At 41.9% G+C, this 23,365-nt stretch overlaps 2 protein-coding genes across 2 annotated transcripts in view; both read right to left on the bottom strand.

Moving 5' to 3' along the window:
* Nucleotides 1-1,099: 1,099 nt before the first annotated feature.
* On the bottom strand, nucleotides 1,100-11,232 carry strip1 (striatin interacting protein 1). Its single transcript, XM_008289408.1, has 20 exons — nucleotides 11,109-11,232; nucleotides 9,678-9,747; nucleotides 9,499-9,573; nucleotides 9,263-9,397; nucleotides 9,028-9,148; nucleotides 8,476-8,651; nucleotides 8,260-8,387; nucleotides 7,993-8,175; nucleotides 6,300-6,520; nucleotides 6,123-6,188; nucleotides 5,957-6,020; nucleotides 5,779-5,850; nucleotides 5,539-5,613; nucleotides 4,057-4,154; nucleotides 3,502-3,628; nucleotides 3,286-3,386; nucleotides 3,111-3,177; nucleotides 2,909-3,013; nucleotides 2,628-2,832; nucleotides 1,100-1,724 (listed from the first exon to the last, which is right to left on the bottom strand). Exons 1-20 carry the CDS (start codon nucleotides 11,217-11,219, stop codon nucleotides 1,477-1,479), a joined length of 2,448 nt encoding a protein of 815 aa, XP_008287630.1. The 5' UTR covers nucleotides 11,220-11,232; the 3' UTR covers nucleotides 1,100-1,476.
* Nucleotides 11,233-11,980: 748 nt separating this feature from the next.
* The window catches only part of LOC103362887 (putative adenosylhomocysteinase 3), a 16,289-nt gene continuing 4,904 nt past the window's right edge, over nucleotides 11,981-23,365 (bottom strand). The window contains exons 3-17 of the mRNA XM_008289407.1: nucleotides 22,933-23,076; nucleotides 22,380-22,480; nucleotides 21,915-22,017; nucleotides 21,132-21,226; nucleotides 19,748-19,854; nucleotides 19,551-19,667; nucleotides 18,072-18,135; nucleotides 17,641-17,729; nucleotides 17,286-17,356; nucleotides 17,046-17,140; nucleotides 16,314-16,412; nucleotides 15,875-15,943; nucleotides 15,450-15,528; nucleotides 15,004-15,124; nucleotides 11,981-14,645 (exon numbers count right to left, since the gene is read on the bottom strand). Of these exons, the coding sequence (XP_008287629.1) occupies nucleotides 14,639-14,645; nucleotides 15,004-15,124; nucleotides 15,450-15,528; nucleotides 15,875-15,943; nucleotides 16,314-16,412; nucleotides 17,046-17,140; nucleotides 17,286-17,356; nucleotides 17,641-17,729; nucleotides 18,072-18,135; nucleotides 19,551-19,667; nucleotides 19,748-19,854; nucleotides 21,132-21,226; nucleotides 21,915-22,017; nucleotides 22,380-22,480; nucleotides 22,933-23,076 (1,361 nt within the window). The 3' untranslated portion in view covers nucleotides 11,981-14,638. The remainder of the gene's footprint in view (nucleotides 14,646-15,003; nucleotides 15,125-15,449; nucleotides 15,529-15,874; nucleotides 15,944-16,313; nucleotides 16,413-17,045; nucleotides 17,141-17,285; nucleotides 17,357-17,640; nucleotides 17,730-18,071; nucleotides 18,136-19,550; nucleotides 19,668-19,747; nucleotides 19,855-21,131; nucleotides 21,227-21,914; nucleotides 22,018-22,379; nucleotides 22,481-22,932; nucleotides 23,077-23,365) is intronic.

The raw sequence follows: 23,365 nt of genomic DNA, 5'->3' as shown, positions 1-23,365 counted from the left end.
TGATTTAATGTCAGACAGCGAAAGAAGAAAAAGGTTTATGTGTCTTTTTCTACAGAGTACGTAAACTTCTGGTTTCATGTGTATATAATCTCTGCTCATGTGTGTACGATGAGAATTCCTGCTGCATTCATGTTGACTTTGGAGCCTATTTTCCCAAAGCTCGGTAATAAATAACTGTTGATTTCTGCAAGTTAAAGAACGATTCAGATACCAACAATACAAATTAACAATTTAACTGCATCTTTATTGTATTTGATGCTCCTCTTTGTCCCTACATTATGATCAATATCTCTATTTTAAAAAGCCAAAAGAATAACCTTTAACAAAAACAAATCAATCCAAAACGTCTGACAGTATAATTTTATTACAGTATTTAAGTCAATGTAAAACAAAGACAAAAGCCATGATAAATAGGTTTCACAATTTACATGTATTTTCATTTCCTAAACCTTTTTCATAAAACAAACAAAAACAAAATGATGTAGAAAAAAAAAAAAAAGGAAAATGATTCTGTTACTGGAAAAATAAAATGAGTTCTAACCTTCAGTTCAAAACTAACAAACAAACCAGAAATGTTTTCTTTCACACAAATCATGTGCACATCAGTGACCAAACGGCAAACTGAACTAAGATGATGTCGAGTCGGTAAAAATTCACGGCCGTCGCTTTGCGTCTGTTCGGCCTGGTGGTCTGAGCGACGGCCGCGATGGTCCCAGGACGCAGTCATAAGGTCAATCTGGTAAACAGGAGCTCATCCCCTTCAGAGAATAACTATCAAAAACTAACATGTCTTCACTTGTACAAACAACAGAAAAAGTCTCCGTCCGTTCCTCACATCTCCCTGGAAAAGAAAAACTGATGAGATGAGAGCAAGGAATGTTGTATTTTTAACTTAAATGCGCTGAGCCCGGCTTTGTCTTAACACTTAACACGTAAAATGTATTCCAAATAAAATGAAAGAGGTCATGTAGTGCTTTCCAGGTCGGTTAGTGACCCACTGCAGCAGGCACGAGGCACACAGAGCAGAGACCTGTTATGTCGGGAAGGAGTTGGGTTTAAGTCCATGGATGCAGTTCATCGCTGAATTCATTGTCATCAATTTCATGTAAAAACTGTGGGTGGCGGGAAAAGTGTCGGGGAACCTAAATACAAAACGATTATCTCTTTTTTTTTTTCTGTGTAACAAGTGGATTCAAATGACAGTAATGCTAAGTTTCTTAAAGGCAAACGTTCATCACATAAAGCATTTGGTTGGAGCTCCAATCAAACTGTAAAACCACACTGATCCCCGCTGATGGTTCACAAGCAGCATCTCGGTGACTTCTGATGGTGACGTCCATCCACACAGAACACGTAACGCGATGCTTCGCTCAGAGTTGGATCAGTGAGAGCACTGGTGGCGGTTTGTCTGAACTCCTGATTGAAACAGTTTAATTCTTTAAAAAAAACACATCAAGGACGCCGACAGGTTGATTCTCACTGCAGCAGTTCTTCCCAGGAAATAGGTTTGGAGAAGACCTCTCGCTCCAGCCACAGGTCGTAGTTCATTTGAAAGTCCTCGGGCAGGTCCACTCGCTGCCCCAGAACACTTTGCAGGCAGTTGTCCACGGGCAGGAAGTCTGGATTGCTGTGGGTCTTGTCGTAGCGGCGACTGTTGAAGCGCTCGATGTTGGCCCGCAGAGCGCACTCCTCGGCCTGGAAGTCCCACGGACGAGCGTCCAGATCTGTTCCCAGAAAACAAACAGAGAAGAAGATTTAGGGACTAAGTGGGAGCTTGATTAAGACACAAAGACAAATAAGGACTTTTTAAGCTTTTACTATAAGACCACTGTAAACGTCGTGCAAATCAAGAACACTTGTTGAGGACACGAAACCCTTCAGACACGTCCTGTTGAAGGAGGACAGCTGACCCAAAGAACGTGAAGCACTTTATTACGACAGACCATAAATCTGATGTTTGTGTAGCTGGTCTTTCACTCGTATACTTTAAGTCTCTCCTTCTGGAACCATCCTTATAATTTACTTTTTGCATTTTTAAGACGCTCAGCGTTTTATGATTCAATATGTTTGACAGGAATCGTTGGCTGCACCGCAGATCTTTGACAAATGCTTTCAACTCATTTTCACTTGTCAGTAATTTATTCTCCTGCTTATGCAGCAGAAGTTGCCTCTTTTTTTTTTTTTTTACAAACTTCAACGTGACTCACAGGATCTGGTCTACGGAGGTCTTATGATTGGTGTCACTCGCTGTTCCCACCTTTATCCTTTTGTACAAAGCGCTGTTCCTGACCTCCAGTAACCTTGATCGTGGCATGGGCACATTTTTAGCATTTGTATTATTAACTATTCGACTGAGTTGGAACCCAGTGCCGGGGGTCATATGATAGAAAAACACCCAACTGTCACCCAGAGCAGGTCATTTTGGAAAAGGTTGAGCTGCAAAGGATTCAAACGGTCAATCTTTTGTGGCCTGAGAAACGAAGGCTGTTTATAAAGGTGCCTTTAAAATAAGACAGCCTTGTATAAATGTTAAAAAAAAGGGAATTCTGTCATCACCAGATATCAAATGCCTTACTCTTTTTTCAACATGATTTCAAGGTATGACCGCTGCTCTTGGTTCCACTCACCGTTCCCATAAGCCCAGTCGTCGTTGAGGCGATGTCGGACTTTCTGGTAGATGGCGGACATGGTCTTCATGTTGCTCTTCCTCCACTGGCGTCCCAGGTACTTGGTCTGCACTTTGAGCAGTTTGAGGACGTAGAGCTGCATCATGGCCTGCTTGACCTTCAGCGCCCTCTTGAGGATGGGAGCTGACTTAAACACAACCAGCATCTGGTGGGGAACAGATCACAGCAGTGAGCGACACCCTTTTATATTAAAACACCGTGTCGATGTGAAGCGCTCTCACCATCGTTCTGGAGTGCTTCCACTTGGTCAGTTTGTTGAGGATCCTCAGCAGGTTAATACACGAAAACAGATTTCTCCAGCAAAACTGATTGTTGTCTCCTGCTTCCTGTGACACAGACATCGTCCACAGAGAAACGTCAAGCTGCAGCGTCGGAGAAATCAGACGGCAGCAAAAGCAAAACGACAAAAATCCAACAACTTACCAAACTCTCTGCGGTTAACTCCGGCAGCTCATGTACCACACAATATGGAAAATCAAGAACTGAAATGCTTTTGGGGAGAGAAAATTGAAAGCAGTGAAATAAGAGCAGCAGTTCACAGATGTTGATTGTAAATATGAATCACGACTTCTGCTATTTAAAGAGGCCCTGAGAGTACCTGTTCTTAGCTGTGATGTAAGACATGATGTTCTGGTTGAAGAACTTCAGAATGAGGGGGATGCAGTTGGCAAACACCAGGTGCTGAGCCATGTACTCAAACTACAATCAGAGCACAGACACAAACCAGGTACAGAGGAGCATTTCTCAAAATCAAAACCGTTAACGAGCATGAGATGAACAATAGATTGTGCCTAAATACAAGTTCGGTACACACCTGGTAGATGTGGTTAAGCTTGAAGTGCTTCAGGAGCAGCAGCAGGATGGCGGAAATGGCTTTCACAATGATTTCTTTGTGGCGATTGACATCAACACCGAGTTTCATGCTCTGCAACACCGTGGTCCTGCAGAGAAGAGATCAGTACTTCTAAAAGAGCCTCGCAGCACAACTCAGGTCAGGTCAGACTATCTGGACTGTTCACGTTTAATTAAAAAAACCTTTGAAGCCTGTAAACCAGAACCTTGGCTTGGACTCTCATTATCTTACATGCCTACACATGTGCTGCTGGAGCTACACGGCGTTCTGCTGCTGTTTCGACAAAGCAGGTAAAAATAAATCACACAAATCACACGAGAGCCACACAACTTACAATCATGTCTGAAACAAACTACAGTGACACGATGTCTGCTCTCACTCTGGGAGTGGACACCAGTAAAACTTCACCACTTTGGTCATTAATGCAATTCTCGTATTGTTGCTAAGCTTAGGATCCTTGCTCAGCACATAACGCTGCACTGGACGAGGAGCTGGCGGGCTGTTAAATCCACTTACGGCATTTCTTCGGGCAGCACGTCTGCCAGGATGTTAATGGAGTCCGTTTTGGCTTTGGATGTCGGAGCTGCAGCGAGCAGGATCTTCAGCAGCGCAATCTGACATTAGGAGAAACACGGCATAATGTCAGTGTGAGGAGCAAAGTGGTGGCTGATACTCACACTGTAATTATCTGTTACTACACACACACACACATAAAGCAACGACACCCAAGTGAACTGCTAAGACTATAAATGTAATGTCTCCTTCCTCTGATGCATTTCTTACAGTTTTTAGTTGAGCCAGAAAAGGCTGAACGTGAACAAAGCAAACTAAAGACAAAGCAAAACTTCCAAATGGATTACAGTGCATGAATGTCCAACCATCAGAACTTTGTCTGTTTATAATCTTTTCTCTCCCAGTGGAACCACCAAGACGGGAGTGTGGAGCTCTCAACGAGTCAAGACCACAAAAGAGACGCGAGCAGCTTTTAACTTCTGGTCACTTCACTCAGCTTCTTGTCCGTCTTTTGTCCACGTCCTCATCTGCTTTTTACATCTCCATCTTGTGACGGCCTAGCATTCTGTTTACCTGTGGGTCCCTGAAGGCATCAGGACAGCCCATAAATCTCATACATTCTGATCCGGCTTCGTTGGTGGTGACTAAGGCGGGTCCGAATAGCAACTCCTGTTCTCCGGATATCCGGCCCCAGTTAATGATGAATATCCCGAATAGGGGGAGATATTCGGAGATCAAAATTGACATCTCGGGTCGAGCACAGCGAACGAACAGTCGGCAATTCGGGTCCAGCCCTAATGGTGACACGTCCTTCTGTGAACTTTTTGCATCCCATCATGTTCACTCCTTCACACCTACACTCCTGATACTACTGACAGTCACACGCCATACTTATGATTATTTGTTAAATGGTTGCTTTTAGCTATAACAAATATCCTTATTTTGAGTTAAATCCCTGTTCCTTGCCATATTTTTTATAACCCACGAGCCAGGTTATTTGAATCTGGACCCAGTGACTTTTCTTCTGTTTGTTTTTTGTTATTATCTTATAAAACTTTTCCACAACTGCTCATTGTTTTGTTTGTTTTTTCCCTCCAGTTTAAGTTTCTCTTTGTGCCAAACAAGTGTTTCTTTCTTTTGATTTAATTTTGAAGTGAAGCAGTGAGTAGAAGTGACCCAGAAACACTGTGGTTGTTTTGTGTTTTCTTTGATGTCCAGAGCCAGCGCTACCTTTATAAACTGAGGCCAGTCTTCCTACAACAGCCAACAGCAGTCGTTATATTCTGCCAACTTTCCCCTTTTTTAATTTACCAAATTACACGAGCCAAAAAAAAAAACTGAAGTCTGCTGCTAGCCTGAACCTTCAGTGATGGATAACTGTGTAAATATCACATTGCATTGCTGAACTTGTGTGAAAGAATTAATGAAGCATCAAACAGAATGATACGTTGGTATGAGCTGTCCCATTCTATAAACAGCACTCACCATGTATTGTGGCAAACTGGGCAGAATTCCCTGATAGAGCAGCTCCGTGGCGCACATCTCCACTTCCTCTTCTCCCTGATGCCAAGGACAGAAAACAAGGGACATCGAGTACAACAAAATAATTGGCCTGGAACAAGGAGCCTTCAAGGCCTGATGTCCATAAACAGAAGACAGTATTTTATCTTATTTACAACAACTTACTGACTTGAATTATGAAAGTGAATGTTTGTTTGGACTTACACCGGACAGAGGGGTTTTCTGAAATTCCTCCTCCTTTGCAACCTGTATCTCCGCTATCGAGACGTACTTGTGCTGAAAAATAGGATGAACAGTAATAAATGAACACCCAGCAGTGCTCGAGCTCTGGACCTACTCTGACATGACTAAAGAAGTACTGAGCAAAAAAATGTCACGCTACCTGCTTTAACGTCTTGATGCTCTCGTGAATCGGCCTGGGTAATCCAACCACCGTGTCTGTGTCACTGCAAAAAAATAAACACGTTTTAATGCATTATTTCAGCACACACACATACAACAATGAGAGGTAGCTGATATTAGGCTACCGACAAGGAAAACAAACTCACCTTCCAAGCGTGTAACCAATGAATTTACTTCTACTGGATTCGAGAAAATTTTCAATATCTTTTTCCCTGTTGGAGCAAAGACAAGAACATCAGACAAAACACGTCTACATCTTAAAATCTCCATTTAGATTTTCTAGATTTAAGCATTTGTTTCCTTCACGGGACACTGATCAGTACCTGACTTTAGGGGCCCACGGCAGCCCCTTGGGGAAGGAGACCCGCTCTGATGGAGGGTGGGGAATAGGCGGAGGCATCACTTCGTCCCTCTCCAGAGGGAACGTCTCCGCCTCTATGGAGTTGTCGTTGTCATCGTTGTCGTCCTCATCTTCGCGAGAGTCATCGGCCTTGTAAGGATCCTTCTCGTTGAAAGCGTCCAGGTTGTCCTGTTTGATCAGCGCCTGTGTGAGATACAGGAAAAGACATCATTGAACGGTGAACGGAGCAACACAAAGCATGAAGGCTTCGTGCCAGAATGAAGCAACCCCATAACATTCAGGAAGATGTGCACTTTTTAAAAGTTGGTTTTAATCGCTAGAAAAGGCTTAAAACACTATTCAGTTCATTTTGCTGTGTCCATACAGAGAGAAATACTGACTGAAGACGCTGTATTTTTGTCATTTTGCTTCAATGCTGTGTCTTTTTAGAGATAGCGGCACGCATGATCGCAGCGGCCCCTTCAGGAGACAGCGAGAGTGAAGTTTTGGGTGTCTTGGCTAAAACTTACAGCCGAGAGACTTTACTAAACATCAGGGCAATGAACGTCGGTAAAAGTGCGGCGCTCGGTTGTGATTTAGACATACTACGCTAACACGGAGTCCGATTGGAGACGACGCCGGCAGTTACCCGAGAGAGAAGGAAGCGATACGAACGTAAACAAAGGAGGAGGAAGAGAGCTGGGATCCATGCTAGGCTAAAGGCTAACCCCTCCAGACCAGCAGGACCGTCCTCCTGCTCTCCAATGTCCGCTCCCTCCACAACAAGCTGGACGTTTGTTGAGAGAAACCCTCAGAGAGTGGAGGGACTGCTGTGTGTCTGCTTTAACAGAAACATGGCTCCATGACAGCATCCCTGACGGACAGACAGCTGGAGGGGATGCAGACAGACAGACAGCTAGCTCTGAACTTTCCCAGAGCCTCTGAACATCGTCAGGGACTCCTCACACCCTCTCCATAAACTGTTTGAACTGCTGCCATCAGGCAAACGTTTCCGGAGCGTTAAAGGAACAACCTCCAGACTGATCAACAGCTTCATTCCACCAGCTGTCAGAATGATGAACTGCTGATCCAGATGTGCAAACACTTGTTTATTTAATTGCTTTTAGTTTTTGGATCCTGAAGAAACACTCGCTCGTTTTGTTTGTACTCCTGTTGTATGTACAGCAACATGACAATAAACCTGATTTGATTTGATTTTTGTACAACTTCATGCAGATGTAGTGGGGATGCACGATATTGTATTTTTGTATATAAGACAATATATGATGCACATCTCTCCTGTAATGGATTGAAACTATTATAATGTCTCATCTTTACATTTCAATTCACTCTTTATCTTTGTACCTTGAGCCTGACTTAGATTTTGGGACCTTTACTGCAAAAAATTCTACTGTTTTTTACAAACTGGATAGAAAACTCCCACAAAGACCCTGCTTAACTCCAACCAACAACCATCTCCTCAGCTATCATACACACTCTGCTACGTGTACAGTAAACAATATCGGCTGATAACACATCGGTCAGGCTTCATCATATCCAAGTTAATAATAATATATTACACTCAATATATCTGATTATTCACAGTCACCTGCTGACAAGGTTTGTTCCACACTCGGGGAAAGAAAACACATTTTAAAAGTAAAAGTTAAAGGTACCTTGTGTTCACGACGGGCCCGTTTTTGTTGCTGCTCGATGAGGTCGGAAGCAGACGCAGGAGGAGAAGCCGCCCTCATGCTGCGAATGACTCGGATGCTGTCCTCCGGGAGAGGAGGAAGACCCAGTTCGTCACGTTTACGGACCTTTATACTTTGCAGCTGCTCAAACCCTCCGAGCGTGAACTGAAGCAGAAAACAAGGGAGGATGTTAAAACACAGTGCTTTCTTGTAACCAATGGACAATGTACAGATCATTTCATCTCTCACCAGAATGCTCTTCCACAGCAGCAGCAACACCTTCTTCATTGGAAAGTGGGGAGCATGGCCGCTGCAGAACTTGGTAACCATACCGAAGAGCATGACGGAAATGGGCTCGTTGTTGAAAAGAGGCGATCCTGAAATAGTGAAGCGTGTAAAATTAGTTTATGTATTCACTTTTGTACATATCCTTGATGTGACTGCAGCTATTGGGATGAAATGTACCCAGTTCTGCTCTGAAGGTTTCCCTGATGATTTTCCACTCGGGCTTGTCAGCCGGGTCGTCCTGGTGGATCGTTTCCACCATCAGGTACATTATATTAAGTAGCACCCTGAGATCTGTGCTATCGGCAAGGGAGATGGCCGGTTTTCTGACAGCACTGCTACAGGCGGCACTGTTACTGAAAAACAAACAGTGGACCGCATAATGTCAGATTCTCTGCACAAAAAAATTAATATCATAAAATGTATTAACTTGAAGCCTTGCACAGCCAACCGACAATGTCTTCTTTAGCTTACTGCAAATCTGACAAAGCTTTTAAAATTAAAAAAAGAAGAAGAAGAAAACACTAAAGCACTTCTTTGGTGATGACCTTCACCAGTAAAAAGAATTTTTTTTTTTACCTGATCCAAATTTATATTCACATTCAGTGCTGACTGCTTCCTCTGCAGCACTTGTGAATGTTAATGAATGCTCTCCAGAATCGTACTTTGTAAACTTGGCTGTTTAAACTCAGGCTTACGCATGCACGGCTACAAAACCGATGGAAAACATACTCAATTTCCATGTTGAGCAGTTCCACCAGAGCAGAGAAGGTCCCCACATCAAGCAGCAGAAATATGTTGTATCTCATCCAGTGCTGCACCTCAGCCTCTGAGCTGCACTCTGCGAAGGTCCCTACAGAGAAAACAGCAGCACCACAGTGAAGTACATTGATAAGCAAAATAATCATCACTACTTTTAGCAAGATTTTATTCTATTTAAAATCATGGAACGGTGACATTCACTGACCCTGAGCCATGTAGAGAATGGCTCTAGCAACCTTCAGCCTTTTCTCCCGGGCGATGACTTCCAGACTGTCCAGCAGCCGCATGGCGTGAGCTCTGTGCTGCGCTGCATCGAGCTCGGTCCACTTCTTATCAGACACTAAGGCACAGTACACGCATGGTTAATAAACTCTAATATACATTTATGTATATTCATAATTATGTTGTTAATTTGACTGTCGTGTATGTTAAGTTACTTACCATGAGGTCTGAATTCTTCCTCAAAGCACTTCCTATTCAGAGCAAACTCTGGTCCTTCAGTATAACTGTAAAGCTCTGCAACAGACATAAACACACGCTTTATTAATCTGAACACAATTACACCTGTAGCTAGATTACAGGTTCTTAAAGAACGGCGTCCTTATGATGAGAACACACACCTGACAGCTCTGCAGCCCACTTGTCTGTATCGGAATATTCAAACTCCAGATCTGGAGACTCAGACAGCCCCTGTGCACAACACATGACACAATGCATCAATTAGACAATTTATCAAGTCCTACACATACACACAAAAGCATTTTTAATATCTGGTGCTACATGGCTACTAAATCCAACTGATCTTTGTATTACAAGTTTTATTGTTACTATCTAAGAAATTGTCCCTATGACAGCTGATATTCTTTCAGTGAGCTGAATGGGACTGGAAGGCATTTGTGGAGGCGCAGAGATTATCTGCTTCATTGGTTCAGAATTTTTTGCATATAATCAGCTTTATACATAAATAAATATGATATTTTAAAAAAAACCCTGTTTGTGTAGAATAGGACAAGTAGGTCAAAGTTATGATAGCCTTTATAATCTGAACTACTTCAGGAGGGCAAAGTAACTAAGAAGAGCTCATTAAGATCTGTAGTAGTGCTTCAGTATAGTTTTGAGGTATTTCTATTTTACCTGAGTAGATCCATTGTTGAAAACATTATACTTCACCTTCAGTGCATTTACTTTACTGTACTTATGATTCTACGAAATGCATTTTTACAGTAGGGCTGAAACTAACAACTATTTTCATTTGTTAATCAGTCTCTCAATTAATGTCTTGATTAACTGATCAGTTGTTTCATCTGTCGGATGTCTTAAAATATATTTCTGTATATTCTGTCGGAAAAAAACAAACTAAATCAATGTTTCTCAAAGCGTAAGATAAGAAATATCTTGTTGTGTTCACAAGCCAAAGATATTCAGTTTACAGTCATAGTGGACAGACTTTAGTTGGCATTCTTACACCATCTGTATGTTTTCTGTGATTATTTCTATGACTCATTTTTATGACATGAATATTCAAACCAACAGACGCTGAAGTAATTTTCTTGCACAAGAATCCAACAGTTACTGACTTTTCTTTCTGTGTTGATAACACAGACCTATTTTTTCACACATGTAGTGACATTACACTGTCATAGCAGGTTAATAAGTCAGAAAGAAGAAGCGTGATTTACGGGACCTGGAAGATTCAGTTTTCAACAGGTCCCCGGTTCCTGACAGACAGCCCAGTCTGGCCTGTTACCGGCTAACAACAGCTAGCTACCCCCTGCTAAGCTACACTGCTGGTCAACATTATGTGCGTTAACAGCGGACCACAAATAAAACACTGTACAGTTAGGTACGATTAGAAACTATTCACAAAAACGCGTTTGTTGAAGTTAGTTGCCGCGGCAACTAACTTCAACTAACCGCGGTTAGTGTTAGTAATACTAGTTAAGCTGGAGTGACAGAGCTAGCTAACGTTACAGCAGCCGGAAAGGCCTTCTGTGTTTACGGTTAGCCGAAAACTCGTCGGGAAAACAAATCACAGACTCCAGTGTACCTACCTCTGAGTCTTTCCTTGGGTTGCGGGTGAATTCGCCCCTGCTCTTGTTAGGTAGCATAGCTCTCTGTTTATTGTTTACAGGTAGCCCACCACCGTTCCCACCGACGTCCATAATTTTTTGGGCGCATGTACTCTCGCGAGACGGGAATTGATCCGCGAGGTTCTGCCGCTATGACGTCAGCGGGATTACTTTGCCACGTTCGGCGTGAAAGTTGAGCAACTGGGATTTGTTTGTGCTTTGTTTTTTTCAATATCATATAAACAACACTGCAAAAGCATCAAGAATGGCGTAATTTAAAAAAACAAAAAAACGTGTAATTAAAAAATGAATAGGATGATGAAAAGGTCAAGACACTGACAATAAAGAAATGAAAAAAAGCAGCAAATATTTATTGAGTGTGTGTGTGTGTGTGCCATAGACACAGTGATGTTTTCTTTATGCATCCCTCAGCTTGTGACATACAGTCATATTATGCAGCTAAGCCCTATGTCCCGCTTCTTACACAGTATGTTGTTTTTCATTGCGTCTCCCTCATGGTTTGTGGCATTTGTTTTTTTTTTTTTTTTTTAATTGTCTAATTGTCTCCTTATGCCTCAGGAACACTATCCAAATATTCTTATATTGTTTTCTGACTCCAACATGACAATAAAGCTACTAAAAAATATCTACATCTTATCGCTGACACTGCCGTGTCTAAACCCATTTATCATCAATATGCATATTTCCAAACAAGATTACACTTGGATCATATAACCACAGACCACAGAGAGTTCTGGAGGCTCCTTAGGGGTCTGAGGCTGCGGCGTAATTGCCCATAAAAGCAATACATTTAGACATACTAATTGTTTGTGTGAAATGATGCATCTGAGCCATTTTCAAATTTGAACAGCGGTTTATTAAAGGAAACAGTGCACGTAAGTTTAACAGTGTGTATTCTGCTGAAATCATGTTCTTCAAACTAAACTACAGCTATAGTGGTGAAAATATAGGTCTACGTTACAGCCGATACATCATTTACAGAGCCTTGTATCCAAATGCAACAATATACAGTTGTCAAATCACAGTGGTTCGCTTGTTTACGTCAGTTTGATAAGAGTTAAGCCGTTTGCTCCAGTAATAACACATTCATTTGTCTCTATACTAGAGATAAAACTAGGTTAAAATGACCATTACTATCAGCTAAAGCAAAGGAATTCACTACAGAGAGCAGTTTTCAAGTGCTATTAAGATATTGAAGTGTGTGGTTGTTACAAGAACTAAAACTGTGATGACAAGTGTTTATTAAAATCAATGTAAAAAAAGTACATAATAGAATCTAAAGTGTTGCTTACTAATGTCTAGAACAGTTCACAGTAATTAATAGCATACTACAGGAGTAATGTGAAACACTGATTTATCAACCCTCCGTCGCCTGCAGAATTAAAACACTTTTGAAAGGATGCAGATGAAGTGCTGCATAGCTATCGCTGGATATTGCAGAATAACAGCCGCGTTGGGCATTAACATACTTGGAGAGAAACACAGTTGTACATGTGAATATAAATTACTAAGTGAGTTTCAAGGCACTGTCAACTGACCAGTAACCATGGCTACAGCGCTCATCTCGCTGACAATGATATCCTCACTGAACGTCCCTGGTTCTAATGCCCTTAGAGCTGTTAGTGCAAAGATGAAAGCACTTCACAGTAGCACACTGTGGGCTACTATTCAACAAACACTTGCTCATTCAAAATCACTGCACAAATGTGGAACAGAAATTACTGGTGAATGCAAATGATGTTTTTTTGAAAGCAACGGGATACTTGGTGGATACACCTTAAACAGGTGATCGGTAGAGATGGCAACACTGTCAGCCGTCTGACCACCAGCATCGAATACAGCACGATGAAATGTGTTGAAGAGCTTTAAATTCAGCAAGACACTGTACACTGTGTAGTTTGAATTTTAAAAAAATGAATCACTCACTACATCATCCAATATGCCTGCTGTCTGTTAAAAAATATGACGTGAATATAGAGAAGTAAGTGTGCATTTCACAAGGCTCACAAAACAGTGCTGAAGCCTTTTGAACAACGAAAGTCTTTAAGAAACAAAAAAACATTGTGTTGTTAATATAGCTATAATATCACAAGATAACTTAGAAGGTAACGCTAACAGCTGCTTAGTCACATGTGCTGAAAACAAAGCTTATCCATGTCTAGTCCCAGAGTATTTAAGGAGTTGACTTTCTGTTGTTAAAATTCTTTAATTAAAAAACAGACATCATCTAGTTAGCACAAGATCGGAGCCCTGTGACAAATCTAAACAAGAAATCACATTCTGAGAGAGGCTCATCGGAGGCTGCTGTCCAGTGGAAACACACCGTCTGCAGCAACGCTCAGCTTTACACAAAATATACACGACTGCACATGTCCATTCACTCCTGACAGCTAAAGCTAGCAGGTGACACAGATCACACACAGTATCAAAACCTCTAAAGTATTTACAGCTCTACTGTAAATAGTCATTTCATAAGAGTGACGGTGAGATTAGACATGGATAATCAAACAGTGCAGATCTGGTAAAAAAATACATTTACAAATAGTTTGAGAAATTTGAATGCCCTGAGGTGCAGATGTGATTCCTACCAGCCCCCAAAACCTCATAAACGGACACGTTGGTTCCAAGAAAATAAATGTCACTTCTTAGGTTTGCTATGATCAGCAAGTACTGAAGTTCCTTTTTTTGTTTTTTACCCAGATCTGCTGAAGGTTAGCAATAAAAGTGATGATACTAACGAGGTCTGGACATTTCCTCTGTAGCTCGTGGATGGAATGTATTAAGTGAACAAGTGCTTCAATATCAAAGCAGAAAAAATAAGGATCATTGAGCGATTTTTGAAGACTGGACGGTAGAAATACTCCAAAATAAACTCTTACAAGGACAAAGCTTTGAGTTACAGTCAGCTTATCGAGTTGTTATGGCTCATCTGTAAACAACCAGCTGCCCATTAAAGGAGACAATTTATGCTCGTAAGCGTCTAAAAAGCTCAATGAGTTGTGGAGTTTTGTGAGTTTGGCCGTTCACATGATCATTTTGCATTACATGGAGGAATTTAATACAGTGTTTATACAAAAAAAATAGCGCTTAATGTAGGTTTAAATCCTTTCACAATCAACCACTAACATTTCAGAAAAACCCTCCCCTCCCCTCTCACAGTTATTTTGGCACGATATATTGATCTATTTGTAAATGGCTATCAGAAAGGAACCAGCAGGTACAGAAGACACACATGCAATAAAAATCTTAGGAGACAGCTGAGTGCTGTAGTTACACGAACTTCTTAAAGCCAGCTGAGTGCCATCGTGTGCATCACCTGTAGGAAGCAGCAAGTAAAGCGAAACCTGCCGTGGCCACTAAAATACATCTAAATATAAGCTGTGCATCCTGTGAAGAGTATAAAATACAATATACATAAATCTGTCTTTTGCCTGGAGGACATTTAATATCAGGAACTGCTCACATACAGGTGGTCTGAGGTGCTTTGCAGATTAATACCTGTGAATAAGAAAAAAAAAAAACAGATCAAGCTGAGAAAAGTCAAACAGTAACACAAGTTTTTTTTTTTTTTAGTTATACTTCTATGGAGTTTGTGAACAGCCTACTCTAATCTGTTTATCAACTACAAAATACTCACATGTTTGGTAAGGATTTAGTTCTTTTTGTCTGTGTGAAATTGATTTGGTTATGTAGTAATGATCAGATTTAAATGTGCATTCTTATTTGACACAGACATTTTGCTTGGCCCACATTTTTAACATTAAATATATTTTTAAAAATGTTTAATCAAACACACGCCTCGGTTTCATACTATTATAAATATATATATATTTAATCTAACTGTGTAGAGCTGTACCTGTAGTAGTTGGGTTTAAAAGGGCCGTTCTTATTCAGACCCAGGTACTTTGCCTGCTCATCAGAAAGCTCTGTCAGGTGGGCATCAAAAGTGGCCAGATGCAGACTAGCAACATATTCATCTGAAACACAGAGATGTGGTTGAGTCAGAAAGAGATGCAAACACATGCAGAGCACTAGACGCAGGAAATCTTCTGTCTGCTGGGTGGAACTGCACTGAAATGTCCCAACGTGTTAAATCAGTTCGATCACCAGTCACAGCATCAAGTTCAGAGAGGAATTATTCCAATTTCCACCTCACCTCTGTCTTAAACTTGTCATCTCAAAACTTACAAGGAACAAACGAATTCATGCACACCAGTCCCACAGCCCAACCCTGAGTAATGTTGCTTATAAGCTTTGAATGTGTAAATGCTGCAGGCGGTGGTTCAGTGTTTATATTCTCACCCATTTTTTTGGGAAGCAAGTAAACGTCCTGCTTGTAACGTCCCTCTGGAGCGTTGTACAGCTCTATCAGAGCCAGGGCCTGAAGACAAACACACATTAATAACACTGCTGCAAATGGAAACGCAGCGGCACATAATACATTTAAGAGCAATAAACGAAACTATAAACCTCCGATTACGGAGCAATAATCGGAGCGCACATCTGTGAACAGAAGCAGCATGTATCTCTACACAGAGACGTTTCCAGGCCAAATCAGGAGCTTATCTGTCACGATGGCCAACTAATTAGAGAGATTGCAAAAGCATGCAGGGGATCCTTCACTACGCTCTGCTATCTGCATGATAACTACGATGCGGTTTAAGCCGCTGTGAGCATATAATAAATAAAAACTACATTTATGTGATGGATTATATAAATAATGTTACCTGAGTGGTGGCTGTGATGGACAGGACAAAAGTAGGGACGGTGGAGCAGCTGAGGTTCAGGAGACGTCCCTGTGGAGGAAATCAACAGGTTATCAGCAACATAGGCTTTAAGAAGAAATCATGATTAGGTTCTTGACAAGCCATAAATAGTCAGTAATAGTGTAAAAAACATAATCTCATTCATTTGTTAATAGGGTTTTAAGAAGTAAAATCTACTATTTGACTCAAATAATAAATATTATCCATCATGTTTTAGTGCATTATTTGTTGTTTTTGTATTTAAGCTCCTTAAAATCACAAGAAAGTACAGTAAGCTCATATAAATGTGTTTAACACAATTAAGGCTGAACACTGTTGATGAATAAGGAGGCTAACGATCAAACTGCATCATCTGTATTTATTGCATGTGAGTGCAAGGCAAACGGATGCAGGCATTCACCTCAGCCAGAAGGATCACTCTCTTGCCGTCTGGCCAGATGACATGATCCACCTGAGAGCGAACTCTCTCCCAGGTGAGCTCAGGGGTCCGCAGACTGGCCTAAAGGGACGAGTCACGTCAGTCAGCTAGCATCTATTGTGAACAATCTTTAGGAGCTATTTAAAATGAGATTAGGACATCTTAAAGAGCCCACATTATGACACAACTTCTTCTATAAAAGGTCTGCAAAGTCCACGTAAAAAGGAATCCTTCTCTACCGCAGAAAACATTGTTGCCTGGAACGAATCGTTTGAAGACCAGGCTTCTCATCTGTTATTTATTACATCACCATGTAACACATTTGCATAATGCCTGCCCAGCTTTAAGTTTGGCACAAGCTTAAAAAAAAACAAACATTATTTTCCCACTGGACTGCTTCTGATAGAGGCAGGACCTTGTACTCAGAGATCTGGGGTTATCGTACATGACCAGCCTTGCTTTCATCAGGTAAGCTGACTAGTCAGAGCAGAGTGGGGGTTTTGGGAAGACAGGAGCTAAAATGGTGCGTTTCAAACTCAGGGTGGAAAGAGGTGCTGCAGTATGAGAAAAATCAAGTGTTTTTTGAACATTATAGCATGTGAACATATTTTAATAGACCCCAAAAAACAAACTTTAGACCTGTAGAAGTGCATAGCATGGGCTCTTTAAATGTTTAGATTATATCTGAAGGACACATTTAGCTTTTAAGTTTACCACATCGATCTCGGTGTTGGAGTGGCCCATGTTACAGACAATAGAGCCGTTTTTCATCCGGTCCAGCTGGTCCCTGGTCACCACATTCTTGTTTCCTACAGAGAGACACAATCACACAGTTTGGATGTGTTCATCATATACAAACAGAGCACAGGACTAATGCACCTAAAGGCATCTACAACTGGTTGAAAGCTGTTAAAAATCCAATGAGAACACCAGCATGGCTTTAAGTTGAGTTACCAGTGCATGTGATGATAACATCAACCTGGCGAATGACCTCGTTCAGCTTGACCACCCTGAATCCGTCCATGCTGTTTACACACAAGAGAAGGAGGAGGTTCAGCTTTCAGCTTTGGAAAGGCCAGTGACAAACAGGAAGCTATCAATTATTTATTGATAAGCAAATCAATTCAGCTGAAGGGCAGGGCTTCCTGTTGTGTTTGTACGGTGGGCTTGAGTTCAAACAATGGGTCTGCTGGGTGGTTAACAAAAATAGAGTTTTGTGGAGCAGCTGTGCTTCGCTGTTAAACCTGTTACTGTTCATAAATGTCAATACATGCAGCGTGGTGATCATCCCAGTTCTTGCTTTGCTCACCAGGCCTGCAGGGCACAGATGGGGTCGATCTCCGTAACATAAACAATGGCTCCCAACGCTTTCAGAGCAGCGCAACAACCTTTTCCAACCTAAAAGGACAAAACAATGGACGATATGACAAGCAAACATGCACCCCGCCTTCACAAAGTAGAAACACTTGTAGTATAGTCAGTACATTATAAAACAACATCATCCAGACTCCAGTTATTCATGTCTTGCAAATTCTATTCTTTAACTTTATTTAGACTCAGGAGTCGGACAAATAAATTCAACGGCCTGCAAATGTTGTCCAGTCAAATGCAATCACAGCTATTGGCGTTATGACTTCAGGGCATGTGTCGTGTGCGTGTTGCAATGTCTCATCATGAAGGTTTTCACAGCTCTATGAGGAAGACTATCGCGGCATGCTAATATTAAAAGACATCTCTCACCTCACCGTACCCACAGACGACCACCTGTTTGCCTCCGAACATGACATCTGTGGTTCTCTTCAAGCTAGAGAGGTTTGAGAAACAAAAATTAGCACGTTTAGTGAAAGTGACAAAACTGCCAGTCTGGTTTAGATTCAAAAAACCTGGCCTCACTATAATGATATAATGTGATTTAGCACTGTATGTACCAAACGTTTACTTATATGTCCATTCATTTCAAGTGATCTGTTTTCTGCCTGGAATAAAATGTTTGGCTCTTTACGGAGCAGACCGTGCTTCATTAAACATTCCAGCATACATCTAGAGGTTGGGTGATGCTGACTTTCAGTGTCAGACCTCATCATGGAACACCTGCTACGGTGGAGCTTGCTGATTATTAATCAGGAGGTACAGCAATAAATCCTGAGTGACCAGCATAGGAAGCACTGACCCCATACAGAGATGTGCAGACGCTGATAAATAAAACTACTCATACGCTGCCGTGGCGATAATTAACAGCAGGGTAATAAAGTTAACAGTTGTGTTCTCAGGCTGTTTCACTCAGAGTCCAGAAAAGTAGCAGTGAGCATGGCAGACGAGTTTTTAAAAACTCTAACGAGCTATTTTGTGGTATTTTGTGGTTTTGGTTTGGCTCTGTGATGGCAGCAGGATCTCTTGAGCTTGTTTATCATCTGTGCAATGGCGTAATTAAAAGAGCGCTTCACCAATTGTTTCTCTACGATGCAATCAGCGGGAACAAGTCAGAAATAAAGTATGAAAAGTCTCTTTTCTATGAATCACACTCATCTTTCCTTTTCAAAATGTAACCAGACAGCGGTACCCACAATGCAGTTCAACCACCAAAGATTCAGTTTTGGGTGTGATGTGTTCATAATGAAGCGTCGGGTCAGCAGCATGCAGCTCAGATGAGTGTCTATCACATTTCTTTGTACGTCTACACCACCATATTTTCTAACTTGTACCCTTTAGACCCACATACAAGCGACATCAAATCAGGAAAAGAACCAGACTTTACCCAACTTCCTCCAGAACCACAAAAAGGTGTTTTACTGATGCATCACTAAGATCTGTAAACTGATGTGTGAAATCTGTGGCCTCAACCTTTAAGCTGATGAACTTTTCTCATTTATCACCAGCAGAAAGAGCGCTACCGCCTTTTTTGAGCTCATGGAAAACTCCAGGACCTTGAACAGTGAAGCCAGGCTCACAGCTGCGCCAACGTTCCAGCTGGACGTTGTAGGCAGGCATCATTAGTTTCTCACAAATTCACCAGTTTTTGTAAACGTACAGGATTAAAACACCAGATTGCTTTCGTGATACACGCAACGGGCCTTCGCTGGACGGCGTATTTCTTCCAAACCTTATTAGTCACTATAAAGCTGTACAATAAACAAACTGTACTCGTGTTTAGAAATGAGCTGGACTGTGTTTCTGCCGAGCCTTCCAACAATCGAGCACCTTAAACCAAAGCTTACTCACCCGTCCAAGATTGACTCTCTGCAGCAGTACAGGTTGTCAAACTTCTGCTTAGTCACAGAGTCATTGACATTCATGGCTGGCACACACAGTTTCCCAGCTTTAGATAGCTGGTACAGCCTAGAAGGAAGAAGGCAGGAAAAAGTTTAGGCATCACTAAATATCTAAATGCAGTGCACAGCGACGAGACAGTAAATTACCTGTGAACCCCAGTGACGCTCTCCTCCACAATGCCCCTGATCTTCTTGAACACATTGGGGTATTTCTTGTACATCCAGTGTGTCAAGTCACCTCCATCATCAAGGATCTGACAGAACAAAGGAAAACAGTTTGTTGCTTCGTTATGAGCATGAGTCTGACATTTCTCTACTGCTTTTCAGAGGGACAAAAAAATATATATATTGTCAGACAAATACCAATACAAATATTATTATTAATGAAAGAACAGCTGCTCCTCTGGTGATTTTATGGCTGTCTGAAGCAAACATTTCTCTATTTGATTCATACACTGCTCTGCCACAACATTAAAACCACTAACAGGTTAAAGTGAATGACGCTGATTATCCAGTTACAACAGCACCTGTCCAGAGTGAACAGTCAGTTCTTGAAGTTGACGGTTGGACACTGAAACAAATGGGCAAACATGAGGATCTGAGTGACTTTGACAAGGACCAAACTGTGATGACAAGAGTACCTGCCAAACGGTAGGTCTTGTATGGTGTTCACTGCTTGGTAGCTACCAAAAGCAGTCCAAGGAAGAAGAACTGGTGAAGGAGCCACAGCATCACAGGCGCTCAAGGCTCAGTGATGTGCAGGGAAGCCGGCCCGATTCGTCGCTTACCGCAGAAGAGCTTAATTCACTGAACCCCTTAATGCATGCTATGATGGAAAGGTGTCAGAACACATCACTGCACAGGCGCAGACCAGTCAGTGCTGGAACTGGACCATGGAGTGATGGAAGAAGGTGACCCAGTCTGATGAATCATTTTTCATGTTATATCATGAGGACAGCCGGGGGCATCATTTACATGAAGAAGCAGCAGGATGCACGGTGGGAAGAAGGCAAGCCGGCGGAGGCAGTGTGATGCTATGAGCAATGCTCTCCTCAGAAACCCTGAATCCCGGCATGTGGATGCTACTCTGACACGTACCACCTACCTAAAGGTTTTTCCAGACCACGTACACCCCGTCATGGTAACAGCGTTCAGTGACGTGCCCTGTCACACTACAGAAACTATTCAGGAACGCTTTAAAGAGCATTACAAAGAGGTAAATGGTAAATGGTCTGCACTTACATAGCGCTTTTCTAACTGAGTGGTACTCAAAGCGCAGAGACCAGAGTTCAAGGTGTTGACTTGGCCTCCAGGAGCACTAAGCATCTAACATGCTAAAGTTAAACAAGTCCAATCACAACGTACAGGACTGCTGCTAACGTCTTGCAGAGGTTCTTGTGAAGTCCAGGCCTCGACAGGTCAGAGACAATATGAGGCAGGTGGTTCTAATGTTGTGGCTGATCAGTGTACATTTCAGCTTATGGTTAGAAAGTGTCCCTGCGCTAAGGGAGATAAAAAGTTTTCCACAAACCATGTTCGGCTGCCAACCCTCAGTGTTGACACAGCGGTCAATACACCACCAGAAGTCATCCTCAGATTCCCCCTTCCAGGCAAACACAGCCACACCTGAAACACAACAGATGGGCAATATCTTGAGGAATCTTACATCAACAACCCGCATGAGACAGTCTCTTTCATCTGCTAGAAGACAAAATGCAAAGACTACATTAGAGTCTGTATAATGCCACTGTGTAAACACTCTCTAAACTACTAGGACGACAGTAGATAAGTGCCTTATAGTTTAATAAACAGCCCAGCATGCACCGCGATAAATTACTGAGCAGCAGACACCAACTCAAGCCTCTAAAAATTCACGAGCTCCACTGAGTTGTGAATTGCTCGGCTTGCCAGATCATGAAAGGTCGACTGTGGAAATTTAGTACATACTTAGACCATCACATAGCAACCACAGATAAAGGGCTCTGTGGTGCTGCTGCTTTACTAAATGGAAAAAAAAAACAAAAACGTACGTGGTCCCATTATCACTGCAGGGCTGAATGTTCAAGAGCTTATTTAACATTTCTTAACAGTAACCTTGGTTTTTAAAAGACACAAGATACTCACATGGAGCAGCAAATCTCTGCTTATAAAACACACCTTATATTAAAAACACGGTCTGCTGGGATCATAAAAAGTAAAATAATGACAAACATTAGTGGTGACAGGTGGCGATTAACATCTGTCGCTAATCACCAGCATTAAAGCGACTCGTGGTGATCAAAAAATGAAATGCTCTGCTATCCCTGCTGCTTACCCATCTCTGACAGGGCAGCAGCTACTTCATTCTGTGTCGAGTATATGTTGCATGCAGTCCATCGGCACTGAGCGCCGAGAGCCACCAGAGTCTCAATCAGCACCTGAGAACATGCAGGTAAGGAAGAGGTCAACAAGAAAATCCACAAACAGGATAAGAGTCTGAAATCAGTGACACAAAAGGTCTCAATAAGCTAGTTCTGTGTTGTGTAAGTCTGTTTGATTCTTTACTTGAATTAGTGGGATCAGCTGGCTGTTAATGGCTGATAAGCACAGCCGATCTCGTGTAAATACAGTCCCCTCATCAGTTTAATCGTTTAAGACTCAGGCAATACAAGAGTCGGTAGGAAATAAGTGGTGCAGCAACTGTGATTAAAACGGAGAATTCTGTCCTGATTAGGAGACGCTATCACACTGCAGCCTTTGCTTGGGGGCGTAGAAGCTCAATGTCACAGAGGAATCTTACTGCAGTCTGGGCAGTGATGTGAGTGCAGCCCACAATCTTGGCACCCGCCAATGGTTTCTCACTCTGCGCTCTCTTCCTCAGTGAGATCAGTGCTGACATATCTGAGAACAAGATAACGTAGAAGGCAGTGAGTGGAGAAGACGGCGGTAAGGGATGATGCATAAAAAATTCAAACCAAGGAAAGCATTAAAGACCAAAACCAAACAGACGGATTCTTAATTCTGCACAGAGTGATTCATTATTTATTGAGCTACGGCTGCATAAAAGCACTCCATGAAATAAATTGAAACTGCTCATTTTTGCTAAATGTGTGGTAATGTGGTGTAATCGGCAGTTAGGCTTTTATTTCTTGATTTATATCTCACGGTGCTGTGACACTGAAACAGTCAGTCAGCAAATCTGAAAGGATACCAGCCGACAAGCAGAACCTAACAAACAGACATTTAATAAAACCTCACTTAGTTTAAAATGTCTTATCATGACAGATGTTCTTTCTGCCTTTCAGAGTGCATTCAACTAAAATGCTGAGGTCACTCCGTCCTCTCCGTCTCACCTTGTTCTGCGATCTCAATCTCACGTCTGCCAAATTCAGCCTGCTTGATGTTCTTGACACAGAAGTCACTGCTGCCCTTGGTGTTGACCTGCGTCTTGTCCCGCGGTGACGTCTCATCGTCAGAGCTGTCCGTGTAGGACGCAGCTGTGATAGAAACAGAGTTCTTCAAAAAAGGTAGAGTAAAAAGACGACGTATTGGGATGTACTTACTTTGAGATTTGCTTCCACTTTAAGGAACCAAAATATGATGAAGTCTACAAAAATAACCATGACCAGAACGTTTGTAGAAGACAAAAACTAGAATTACATTTTCCTGTAATACTGACATCCATCCATCCATCATCTATCCACCGCTTAATCCTCACTAGGGTCATGGGGGGCTGGAGTCTATCCCAGCTGACTCAGGGTGAAGGCAGGTTCACCTGGACAGGTA

Source organism: Stegastes partitus, unplaced genomic scaffold (assembly GCF_000690725.1).
Source record: "Stegastes partitus isolate 25-593 unplaced genomic scaffold, Stegastes_partitus-1.0.2 Scaffold614, whole genome shotgun sequence".
Taxonomy (NCBI): domain Eukaryota; kingdom Metazoa; phylum Chordata; class Actinopteri; family Pomacentridae; genus Stegastes; species Stegastes partitus.
The sequence above is the reverse complement of the archived record's forward strand: the minus strand, read 5'-3'. Positions and strand labels throughout refer to the sequence as shown.